The sequence below is a fragment of the Neophocaena asiaeorientalis genome, unplaced genomic scaffold (genome assembly GCF_003031525.2).
Source record: "Neophocaena asiaeorientalis asiaeorientalis breed wild unplaced genomic scaffold, Neophocaena_asiaeorientalis_V1.1 scaffold275, whole genome shotgun sequence".
Taxonomy (NCBI): domain Eukaryota; kingdom Metazoa; phylum Chordata; class Mammalia; order Artiodactyla; family Phocoenidae; genus Neophocaena; species Neophocaena asiaeorientalis.
Genome location: NW_020173679.1, coordinates 6065848 through 6078976, shown reverse-complemented (window position 1 = coordinate 6078976; position 13129 = coordinate 6065848). Strand labels below are relative to the sequence as shown.

The following is a 13129-nucleotide window of genomic DNA, read 5'->3' as shown; positions in this document are numbered from 1 at the left end:
CTGCTTCATAGGGCTGCTCTGAGGATTAAACAAGTGAGTACATGTAAAAGTCTCAGTATGGGCCTAGCACATCCGCACTCATTAAGTAGTAGAATGTGATCATCTCAAGTCGTTCTAGTTGTAAAAAGGCAGCAAAGATGATGCCTTTTATCAGGTGGTGACATAGAAACCAGGTCCTTCTGCCTCCTGCTTTTGTGGCGATTGTTGGTTTGATTTGCTTTTGTGGTGCCCCTAAAGAATCAGCTGCCCCCTTAAGGAGAGTATTTATACTCAGAGTCTATCGCCATGGAGACAGTCAACAGTAGGGAATCCAAGATCACATCACCTCTCCCTGGAGGCTGAAAGTGGACTCTCAAGGCCCTTTTATTCTGTGAAGTTAGTAGAGTTTCATCTACTACCACTCTTTCTGACTGATGAAAAGAAAAAAAAAAAAGGCATCCCAAACTCAGCAACTTCATAACATCTCCCACCCCCGAAACCTTAAACTGTGTTAAGTCAAAGAAGCTTGGGGCAAATCCTTACCATGCAGTTTCTTACTGCAGTAAGTCCACAGTCATTCTCCACTCCGAGCTGGAAGATTGAGGCCAAGTATTCAACCAGAGTGCTCACTGGAAACTGGTTGGAGGAGAGGAAGACGGTAAGAAAAGAGGAGGTGGACAGAGGGCTCAGAGGGAGACGTGGTAGGGAGAGGGAGGAGTTAGGACATTATTATTTTCAAAGGGCCATAGGCGACTGCATCTTAAGAAGGTGACACTGTGCTATACATAGAGGAGCTACGTTCAAGCAATCATCAAGGCCCCTGTTACAGCTTGAAAACATCATAGCACAGATGTCAATATGGTTGTGCCTTGCAGTTCCATATTCAGTGGAGTGTTTCTAGGCATCCAGTGTTCCCTGTCCCTAATTCCACTGCACCTTGATTTGAAGAATGTCTGCTCTCCCTGGGCTGGCCCTTCCCAGGATGTGTTACCTGCCAAGGCAGGCTTGACACTCCTTGTGTTGATGTCCAGGGATGAACTGCTGTTCTCTGGCACCTGTTATGTAACCTTGCCCTGCCTGTGCATTTCAGCTTTCACTTTCAAAACAGAACAAATGGGCTTTTGGTGTTCCCATGTACCTTAAAGGTCATCGCAAAATACTTTGCCTGAATTGACCTACTTAAAATAGAATATCTTCATTCGTGGCAATCAAGACTGACCCACTTAAATTTCTGCAGAGAGTCTAGACATCCTCACGTCTTCTTGGAAAATAGGCAAGGGAAAGAGGGTGAGATAGAATCGGCAGCTTTGATGCAAGTGCAGGGAAGGTTGATGGTGATTTCTGTGAACTGGAAAAGGCTGTTTTCATGGGGGAACCTGAACATTTACCACCCCTATGGTCAGATGTGGCTTTTGGCCAGTTTTAGCTCTGACTGCACTTGGCTTTGTTTGGGGAGTAGGGGTGTGTAATCCAAGGGCAAGATGGACTGGGTGAGCTATCCCTTCAGGCTCCTGTGGGCAAGGCAGTACCCAGGGATATTATGGACTGGTCCAATGCCTAGAGGAGATTGCATAAAGAGAGCAGAGTTGGAGTGATGTCAGAAAGATGGCAGACTAAGAAGCTCCAGGTTCCTTGTTCTCCCATGGAAACACTTAAAAAGCAACTATAGCCTAACTGAAACAACTATATGGGAGCTCTGCAAAGCAAAGGTCTATAGCAAAAAATCAAATGCCCAGTAGAAAAAGCCACATTCAAAATAGTAGGAGATTCCATGGCATTTTTACTTGCCCTTTCTGCATTCTCTCCCCAGCACAGTGTGGTGCAGTGTGGGGGAAGCAGTGGCTCAGCTCCCAGTTCCCTCCCTGGAACCCAGAGGGAGTGGAGCAACATTGTAACCTGTCTGGAAGCTGCCTGAGGGATTGGTCTCTGTTCTGCCTAACTCAAGAGACCAGACAGGGAAAAGTGGGTAGTTCATACTTTAGGCTAGGAAGAGCTTGAAAAGCAGCAGTGGTCACAGTTAATGAAAGCTGCCAGGGGACTACAAACTTGCAAATGTCTGGGGGCAAGAAATTATAGGTAGAGGAATGCAACAGAACATCGAAGGCTCTGAGAAGAAGCCAGGGAGAGACTCCTCAGATAATTAAGGCATTTTAAAGCAGCCATGTACACAGGGGAAATAAAAAGTGTGCACATGCATGCGTACACACACACACACACACACACACACACACACACACACACAGGCCTAAGGAGGATGCATGCTCATGTTCAGAAAAGTCCTGAGAAGAACTTAAACCTCCATACCTGGCTGATTCCAAGGCTCAGAACATGCCCTGGTACTTAGTGGAGAACTTTCCTTGAGTGGAGCCAGTCTGCAAAGACTAGGAGAGATGGCTGTGTTTTTCAAGTGCTCAGTGTTCAACAAAAAAATCATAAGGCATACAAAGAAACAGGAAAAGATGGCCCACTAAAAGGAAGAAAATAAAGTGGCAGAAATGGTCCCTGAAGAAGCACAGGCAATGGAAGTACCAGAGAAAAACTTAAAAAAACCTGTCTTAGGGGCTTCCCTGGTGGTGCAGTGGTTAAGAGTCCACCTGCCAATGCAGGGGACACGGGTTTGATTCCTGGTTCAGGAAGATCCCACATGCTGCAGAGCAACTAAGCCCGTGTGCCACAACTACGGAGCCTGTGTGCCACACTACTGAAGCCTGCATGCCTAGAGCCCGTACTCCTCAATAAGAGAAGCCACAACAATGAGAAGCCTGCGCACCTCAATGAAGAGTAGCTCTTGCTGGACGCAACTAGAGAAAGCCAACCAACAGCAACTGAGACCCAACACAACCAAAAAAAATAAATAAAGTAAATAAATTTAAAAGAATTAAAAAAAACCCCACCTGTCTTAAATATGCTTAAAGATATAAAAGAAAATATGGACAAAGAATTAAATGAAATTGGGAAAATAATATACAAGCAAAAAGAGAATATTAATGAAAGATAGAAATTATGAAAAATTTCATAATGAAAGATAGAAATTATGAAATTATGAAAAAGATAGAAATTATAAATATGCTTAAAGATATAAAAGAAAATATGGACAAAGAATTAAATGAAATTGGGAAAATAATATACAAGCAAAATGAGAATATTAATGAAAGATAGAAATTATTATGAACCAAACAAAAATAATGGAATTGAAAAACTCAGTAACTAAACTGAAAAAAAATTCACTAGAGACATTCAACAGTGGATTTGAACAAGCAGAAGAAAGAATCAGAGAACTTGAAGACAGATCATTTGAAATTACTGCATCCAGGGAGCAAAAAGAAAAATGAATAAGAAAAGTGAACAGATCCCAAGGACTTATGGGACAACATCAAGCTGACCAGTATACAGATTATGGGATAAAAGAGAGAGAGAAAGGGGCAGAGAGATTATTTGAAGAAATAATGGCTGAAAACTTCCCAAACTGGAAGAAAAGATATGGATCTACAAATCCAAGAAGCTCAATGAAGATCAAATAAAATAATCCCCAAAGAGACCCACACAGAGACAATTATAATCAAACTGTTGAAAGTCAAAGAAAAAGAGATCATCTTTAAAGAAGCAAGAGAAAAATGAATCATCACATACAAGGGAGCCCTAATAAGATTATCATTAGATTTCTCAAAAGAAACCTTGTAGGTCAGAAGGCAGTGGAGTGATATATTTAAAGGGGTCAAAAACAGTAACAACAAAACCCCCCACCCCACTATCAACTGAGAATACTGTTTTAACCAGCAAAACTCTACTTCAAAAATGGAGAAATTAAAACATTCTCAGATAAACAAAAGCTGAGGGAGTTCATTACCACTAGGGCTGCCCTACAAGAAATGCTAATGGGAGTCCTTGAAGTTGAAATGGAGAAATGCTAGACAGTAACTTGAAGCCATATAAAAACATAAAGACGTCTGGTAAAGACAAATACACAGACAAATATAAAAACCATTATTATTATAATTTTGGTTTGTAATTCCACTATTTTCTACATGATTAAAAAACCCAGGTGTATAAAAATAATTATAAATCCATGTTAGTGCGTACAGGGTATATCAAGATGTAATTTGCGACATCAATAACATAAAATGGGAGAGGGCAGAGCTGTAAAGGAGTGGAGTTTTTATTAATGAGTTAAGGCAAGTTAGTATCAATTTAAAATAGATTGTTACAAAGCACAGCTAACATCATACTCATGCAAAAGAATGAAGTTGGACCCTTACCTCACACCATATTAAAAAATTAATTCAAAATGGATCAAAGACCTAGATACAAGACCTAAAAGTATAAAACTCTTAGAAGAAAACATAGAAGAAAAGCTGCATGACCTTGAATTTAGCGGTGATTTCTTGGATACGACACCCGAAACATAGGCAGCGAGAGAAAAAAATAGATAGATTGGACTTCATCAAAATTTAAAAATTTATGCACCAAAGAACTCTATCAACATTATCAACAGAGTGAAAGCAGGATCTTGAAGAGAGATATTTGCACATTCATGTTCTCAGCAGCATTATTCACAGGAACTGAAAGGTAGATGTAATCCAATGACGAACGAGTGGATAAACAAAATAGAGCGTGTACGTACGATGGAATACTACTCAGTCTTTAAAAGAAAATGATGACACATGCTACCATGTAGATAAAACTTGAAGACACTATGCTAAGTGAAATGAGTCAGTCACCAAAAGACAAATACTCTATACTTCCACTTATCTGAGGTACATAGAGGAGTCAAATTCGCAGAGACAGAAAGTAGAACGATGGTTGCCAGGGACTGAGGGAGGGGAGATTGGGGAGCTGTTGCTTAATGGGGACAGAGTTTCAGTTTGAGAGGATGAAAAAGTCCTGGAAACGGAGGGTGGTTGTGGTTGCACAACAGTGTTAATGTACTTGATGCTACTGAACCACACACTTAAAAATAGTTAAAATGGTACCTTTTATTATGCATATTTTACCACAATGAATTTCAAAAAAAAATCAACCACAAAAATGTGGAAGAGTGAGCAACAAAGGAGAAAGAGAAAGGGAGGAGACAAGCAGGAGGGAGGAGCAGGGAGAGAGAGGAGAGAACAGAAACAGAAGTGACCATGAGATATGGTCAGATGACACCAAAACAGCTTTCTCAAGGGCTCTTGGGGGGGTGCCAAGTCCCTGAGCACACTCCTTTTCAAGTACTGGAAGGGAGGGGGGCACAATTAAGCCTGTGTTGTGCAGGATGCCCGGGGTCCATATTTACCCTTTTTCTGCCCAGCTTCCAATGGTTGGGAGCTGAGGGAATACAGCAGAAGTTTGAGAAGGGGCATCACAGAAACTGTCCTGAATATTTGGTCTTTTTCAGTTCACCAAAGCCACTGAGAAAACACCCCAGACCATTTATAGAAAAGAGTATATCCCCTTCCCAGGCCACAGACCGGATCAGATCTCCAGGTGGTACAGCAAGAGGAGAGTTGAGGTAAGAGGGCTCGGGACCCCCCACTCAGGCCTGACTCCCTCCCAATGCTCAGGAGACATTAACAGCCAGACTCTTTCTAGATCCATTTCCCTCTTAGAAACTCACGAGTAACCTCATTAAATACCCTCCCCAGCCAGAGGGCTGCCAATGTCACTTACCCTTATTTACTGGGTGGACAGATGTTAATCTAATCTCAAGCTGGTAGCATTCCCCTTGGCTGGTATCCCAGCACTTTCCTGGGCCATTTCCCCCCTTCCTTCACGCCTTTCCAACAGGGTGCAGGCAAAGAATATGGGAAACAAACAAAGGTAAGTGTTCAATTAAGGTGAATGTAGTCAGGAATCACACAAAGTACTCCAAAAGTTAAGTGGTGGTGATGTTTGAACAGACAGTGTTTGTAGCAGCTATGCCCGAGCGTCCTGTTCTTTTGTATGAAAAGTCAAGGACCGTTCAGTGCACTCTCACTTGTTGGGTGCCTGTTTGTGAGTGTGGCTGTGTTCCAGGCTTTCAGAACAGGGAGCAGGGCACTGCAGCCTCAGAACATGCCTTCCACGCCCAAGACCAGGCATTTGAGACATTTATCACATTAGGTGAGAGTGTGCCAGAGGCTCAGAGATCCTGGCCCTTCCAGGAACAGGAGAGAAAGCCTCTTCCTAGATCAGCTCTCATGGGTACTTCCCACCAGGTTCAGCCTGGAGAGAATAACCTTGTAGGTGCTCACCCACTGGGGGCACAACTATGCCTGTCCCCACCATGATCTGGGTGTTCCCCAAGTTATTTCTTCTGCCAGCCTGCTGCTCATAGAGGTGATTTCCGTCCCCTCACTCCCACCCCACACAACCCTACCTTTGCCTAAATTCAGGGTGGGGGCAGGGAGGCAGAGAACGAGGGATGGACATCCTTCAGAATGGAGCAATTTAGAGCTGGAAGGGACCCAAGGGATTGTCCAGCTCAGCATGTTCATTTTCAGATAAAATGTGCCCAAGGGTGGCGAGTGTCCCGTCTGAAGCTGTGTAGCCTGTTGGTAAGGGACTGAACAGGGGGCTGCTCAGCAAATCAGGAAATCAAGCAAAAAGTCTCCTCAGATCCCTTTTTACCACCTGCCAGAGTTGACTCTTCAACGTCTGCATTTGGGGATTCATGTCAGTGTAAACAGTGCCAGATGTCCAGTTCTGTGCTAGCATCCCTGGACCATGATGGCATCTCTGGTTTGTGCTGTCATGTCTGGGTCGCACTGCATGGTCCTCGGACCGTGCTGATGCTTTGGTGCTGCCAACCGTTAGCACTAGTGGGCACTGAAGACACAAACATACTTGAATACAAGGAAGTCAGAATTAGAACCCACAATCCTAACCATCCCCTAACCATCAATGTACATGAGACATTTAGCCTAGCTCTCCTGCATCGGCAGGCGGACTCTCAACCACTGCGCCACCGGGGAAGCCCCTTGGTGCCCTTTCTTAAAGACATTTGTTGTCCCATCACAAACCCTGATGAGGGATAACCACACATACATAGAGCCTGGATAAAATTAAGATACCTCCTCCAACACATACACAAAATAGAACCCAGCAATTGGATATTCATTTCTAGGGATTCTGTTCAAATAGCCTGTTTGTGTGCTGAGGACACTGGAAACAGCATCACTTCCACATCGCTGCTTCAGTTCTGTCAGCTCCTCTGTGTGCTTCAGCCTGTGCTCCCCTACCGGGACAGCCTCCATTTCCATCTCCCTCCCCACTTTACTCTCCTCCCTTTGGCAAATGCTGCAACTGCTCTTCAAATTGACCATGGATCAATGGAGTTTTTATCCCCTAGGCAGGTGTTTTAATCATGTTTTTTATCTTCTGTATTTTACTTTGATATTTTAGGGGTCTTGCTAATCCTGGAGAGGCTGCCCCTCCCAGGGTTAGCTAATTCCTAGGGACAGTAAACAACTTGCCTGCCATCATGCCTTTCAGATGCAAACCAACCAATCCAGAGACCATCCCTCCAATCACCTCCTTTATCTAATGCTCACATGCGAGGCCAATATTCCCCATTCCAGGCCCAGGCAGTGACAACCAGAGACACCCTGAATCTATTCAAACTGTGCAATCCTATGCTTCTCAAACATGCCTACCCTGCTTTGCCCATTCCTTTGTTGGAAAGCACAACGAAGGCTCTGGGCCATGTTCTATCTTCAGTCCTTCTGCCTCCTGACTGACCCTTGTGCTTCCCATGTGGTCCTGTGCGATGTGACACGCCCCCTCCTCTTGGGAATTGTAAGTGATAAACTCTTCTTTCAAAGGCAGTTGTCTCTATGTCTGTCAGCTTACCGTACCTGATCAAAACTAAAATCTTGTGTGCACGGTCAAGATAGCTGAGAACCCCTCCAACTTGCTTTCCCTGACCTTGGAAATATACTCCAGACACCTGGTGATGTGGACCTTGGGAACCCCTGCTTAATGTCTGTGCCCATCCCCTTTGTCTCCTTCTGGCCTTGTGATCTGACGGATTCATGGAACCACCACTTGAAATATTTGGTGCAACCAGTGTTTTTTGGCCATAGTAGGTGCAGACCTCCCCACGACTCCAGACAAGAGGAGGAACATGGGAATCCACATTATCTTCCTTGTAAATCAGTCCAGTCCTCTAGGATTCCCTTTTAGGGCCAAGAGGATTTTCTTCGGAAAAGCACTGATTCAGGCAAACGTCCCAGAGTCGGGAGAACATGGCTTTCTTCTCCCTGTAAATAACTCCCCACCAAAGAAATCACTCCCTGAGTTGCCAGCTGAGGGAGACATAAATTCTTTGCAGGAGAAGGCAATTTATGGAGCATTCTCTGACTCTTCCCATAGTAACTGATTGAAATAGAAGGTGCAGACGTCAGGCTCGGCATTTAACATCTTTCACTTGCCATGGAAATCGGCACTTGGAAGGATGAGACTTGAGACAAATCAAAGGGGGTAACTTCAGATCATCAGGGCATGCAATGAGATGGCTCGGACTCTCCCTATTCAGCTGGGTATCCTGACTTTCATTTTACTGCATCCCCCTAGCTCGTTCTCGGGATGAGTTGTCTTGGCATAGGCTGGGAGCTCCTCACACAGAGAGCTGACTGCAGCTGAGGTGGGATGTGTGTTTGAAGGTGAACTGCGTCATGATGGGCAGACAAGTGTGTTTCCTGTTGGTGGCTCCCAGGGCTCAGGCAGCCACACTCCCACGGGGGCCCCCTCTCCATCAGCACCACAGATCTCCATGGCACAGCCAGGTGGATGCCTTCCTCTGATTGGTAACATGTGCCCTGTGTCTGTCCTTCCAGGGGCTCCCGTACGAACACCTGATCACCCACCACCAGGAGCCCTCGTGCCACCATCTGATCAGCACGTACGACGACCATTACAACCGGCATAACTATAACCCAAGCTTGCCGCAGCTCCGCACGTGGGATAGACATAAGTTGCTGTGGCTCCCAGAGAAAGCTGACTTCCCCCTTCTCGGTATTTTTATAATTTGGGATCGCCTCCTTTATTGGGCTCTAAAGGGTTCATGGCTGCATAGGGCTGAGGTATGCCCACCTGGTGCGGAAGAACCTCACAGGTGACTCAGACTCCAGAAAAGCATTAGAATGAGAAGATAGGGAAAGAGTCCTATTTACCCTCCAGGTCACCTGCCCTCTCCCTGTGTTGCTGGATGATGTTGCTGTGTGATGAAACTGTCACCTGCAGCACCGTGTTTACCTGGAGCACAGGTGGTGGGGGGCAGCGTCACTGCACACTCAGATCCATCATCCATTTCATAAATACTACTGAGTAATCCCCAGGTGCCATGCCCTATTGTAGCATCTGGGGACACAGCAGTGACAGATAGGGAGGAATTCCTGCCCTCAGAGAACTGACACCCTCATGAAGAGACAAAGAAGACATCATTAATGAATAAGATAACGTAAGATCCAGTGCACTGCACCGAGACATGCGGTATGAAGAAAAGAAAACGGGTAGCGGAGAGAAAGTGAGGCCGGTATATTGATTCTCATTGGGATGGGATGACAAAGGACGGTCTTTCTGGAGGAAATAACTGAATTGAGAAGGAGGGAGCCGTGCAGGAATTGGAGGGAAGGACGTCCCAGGGGAGGCACGAGCGAGTGACAAAGCTGCTAAGCAGGGGTAGAGGAAGGCCAGGTAGGGGCTCACAGGCCACAATAAGGAGTGTGGACTTTGTCCTTCCTTCAGTAACAAGACTTTGCACAGATTTACCAGGAGAGTGCCTTGATCTGATTTACATTTCAAGCTGCCCCTGTCCTTTGCACTTATCTTTTTGTGGAGAGTGAGCGCTTGTCACAACGCATTACTTTGCAAGGGTTTCTCTCAAGGTCACTCTCGCAAGCTCACGCTGCTCCCTTCCCTACTGGGGTGGGGCAGTTATTATCCAGGAACTGATGGGGCCACTTTCAATCAGGTCATGGGGCTGAATTTTCCAAGGCTTCTCACAGTGTCTGGTCCCTCCTAGGTACACAGGGAGCAGGCCAAGCCCTGAGGCTCTCGGGGGTTGGCAGGACCACCACCCTCCTGCAAGCCTCCTTCTCCCCTCTGGTGCATGGCCAGCCTAGCTCCCTGGTACGGCAGCCTGGGAGAACCTGCAGGGTCCAACCAACCATTCTCCTGTCCCATCAACACTAGCCTCCTCCTCTAAGCCCTGTTCACCCAGACTCTGGTTTGCCTTGCAGCTCCCCCTACAAACTACGGACTCTATGAGCAGTTGAAGCAGAGATGGCTCCCGTCACCCGAAGCCACCTGGAGGGAGAGCATTTACACTTCTTCCTGCCCCAGACCACCTTCTGGTGCTATGTCGCAGCGGGAACATGCAATTCCGGGGCCTCCCCCTCGCCTGCAGCCTGTCCCACACTCCTGAGAACTGCCGCCCCATCAAGCACAGGTGGAATCACGTGGAGACCCACCACACCGTCGGACCTGCCAGACAGCAGGCGGCTGCACATACTTCCAGAGTTTTAAATCAGGCCCATCTGAGTGGCCCTTGGAATCATGGTCTGTGTTTTATACTTTCTACCCCTCCTCCAAACCCACAGGTTCCTTTCTTTTCCAGCCCACAAATAAAGCCCTTTGACACAAGGAGTGTCATGTATGTGCAGAAGACAGACCTGAAAGTCAAGAGTAACTGGAAGAACCCATAAGTTCCCATATTTCACACAAGGGGAAACTGAGGCCCAGAGAGGTAATATGACTCCAAGTTCTCACAACTCGGTACATATCCTCCAGGAATGTTTGTTGAATGAATGAGTGACATGAGGAATGGGGAGCAGAGGAATGTTGTGGTAGAAGACATAAGAGACAGCTGACATGGAGCCGGCGGGCCTCCTCATGCCTCCCGCACCATCCATTCATCCCAGATACATCCATTGAGCCATGGTCAAGGCAGCCTCTGGCCTCACAGCCTTCTGTCCAGCAGGAAAGGGATGTTGAATGCATCCCTGTCCTGCATTCAGGAGAGGGTGACGTTAGGGGACAGGCTTACAGAAGTGAGGACCCTGGGGGCCAGTAGGTCATAAGGGAGATCACTGGGGTTGTGCTGAACTAAAGGGGTGCATGAGAGCAGTAATGGGGGCATGAAGGCATGAGCTAGTGAGCAAGGGCTTCCCTGAGGAGGGGACATTTAGGCTGAGACTAGAATGCTGAAATGGATGAGCCAGGTGCAGGGACAGGTGGGAGGGAGGACAGGGTGGCTCAGGCTGCAGGAATGGCATATGTGAGGCTTCGAGTTGGGAAGGAGCTCGGCAGGTCTGTTAAAGGTCCAGAAAGGTGGTGTACTAGTTCTTATTGCTGCTGTAACAAATTCCACAAACTCACTGTCCTAAAGTAACACAAGTTTATTCCCTTACAGCTTTAGAGGTGAGAAGTTCACAGCGGATTCTCGGGGCTGGGTTCCCTCTGGAGGCTGTAGGGGTCAATTCTTTCCTTGCCTTTTCCCGCTACCAGGGGACACCTACATTCCTTGGCTTGTGTCCCCTTCCTCCATTTCCAGACCCAGCAGTGTAGCATCTTCTTTCCTCTCTGTCTCCCTCTCTAAGGATCCTTCTGATTATGTGACGCTCACTGGATAACCCAGCGTCATCCCCCATCTCAAAATCCCTCAATCCATCTAATCTTTTCCAGGCAGTTGAGATGGTGGAGGGACAATGGTTAGGGGTGGAGGTGGGACTGAGTGGATCCCAGAGCCCATGGATGTCCATACGTGGTCAGCGTTCCATGACCTTACACACACACACACACACACACACACACACACACACACACACACACACACAGACACAGAGTCTAAAAAGTGGCTGGTAACACTGTAGTGACCGGAAGAATCCGTGGGATGTGCATGTGTTTGGTTGTGGCAGGTGGAGGAGGGGACGGGGAACAAACATTCAGGTCATAGCAACCCATCACCGTAAAGAGAACAAGACCCCAGTGGCCGCATTCCAGCGGCCCTCTTCCTCTGGAGGCCACCCTCAAGCCTCCTGTAAACTGTCAAGGCTATGGGGACTCCTGTGTCTTTCCACCTCTGTGGGTCTCCAACACGACTGCTCTGTCCAGGCCAGGATGCAGGCTGTGCTCTCTCCCTTCTTGCTCCTTTATCCACTGACAACATTATCTCCAGGTACCCATGACAGTGGGTGTGAGACTGTTAATCAGATCATGGAAATCTTTCAAAGGATTCCGTCTTCATTCCAACTCCCACGTGACCTGCCTGCGCTCTCCCTGCCCAGCATCAGTGACTTTCACCTGTTCCCAAGTTGGCCGCACATTTCACTAAATCAGCGTTTGCACATTCCACCCAGTGCCCCAACACAATCCCCTCAAATGAAAACGTTCTTTGTTTGAGCAAAATTTATTCAGCCTCCTGAATCCTCTCCTGGGATTGTCTGTGTACTTCCTTGTAAAATCTAGTTTCAATAAGAACTGTAGGTCAGTCCAGCAAGAATCCCCATGCTTGATATCTGATGACCCCAAAAATCTGATCAAATTTCCTCACTGCCCACTATTGGTATCAGATCATGCTGGGCTGCCTTTAGCAAGAAATCTGTTACATTGGTTCAGCCAGAATCCCTCCCAGACTTTATTAATTTACCAGCCAGTAACCCCCCTGCTTTTTGGATGTGAATCCCTATTCCTATCTGTTGAAGTTTGAATGAAGCCAAGTCACATGCTGGGGTATCTTTCCCTCTATTGTCATAGCCCTGAATAAAATTCGCCTTCACCATGTAAACCTGTGTCTGTCTCTGATTTCCTTCTGACACGTCTCGCTCAACAGATGACTGCTCAGGCAGGAAACCTCCTTCTGATTTTCCCACAAATGCCCACAAATCTGACAACGACCAACTTGGAGTCTAGCCACTTTTGCTCTTTTCCATATCAGCCCTCGAGTTTTTTTCAGAGAATTAGTTTCAACTCCTCACTTTAAAACAATGGTCTTTTTGGACCTCATAGAAACTGCCACCCCATAGAAACATCCCCAGCTTAAACTCTGCACTTTCCGTGTTTCCGCTAACATCATGTGAAGACTCTTTGTCAGTCCTTTGCAACATTTAAGTTGTCTGACAATTTGAAGGGTCCTTCTGATCCAGTCACCTAATTATTCACTGCACAGAAATGGGAAGATTCCTCTACCTGGAAG

At 46.5% G+C, this 13129-nt stretch overlaps 1 protein-coding gene across 1 annotated transcript; it reads left to right on the top strand.

Moving 5' to 3' along the window:
- The first annotated feature begins 312 nt into the window (after positions 1–312).
- CFAP107 (cilia and flagella associated protein 107) lies at positions 313–10580 on the top strand. Its single transcript, XM_024750017.1, has 4 exons — positions 313–637; positions 5354–5467; positions 8772–8949; positions 10176–10580. The coding sequence occupies exons 1-4, from the start codon at positions 524–526 to the stop codon at positions 10358–10360; spliced, it is 591 nt and encodes a 196-aa protein (XP_024605785.1). The 5' UTR covers positions 313–523; the 3' UTR covers positions 10361–10580.
- The last annotated feature ends 2549 nt before the right edge of the window (positions 10581–13129 follow it).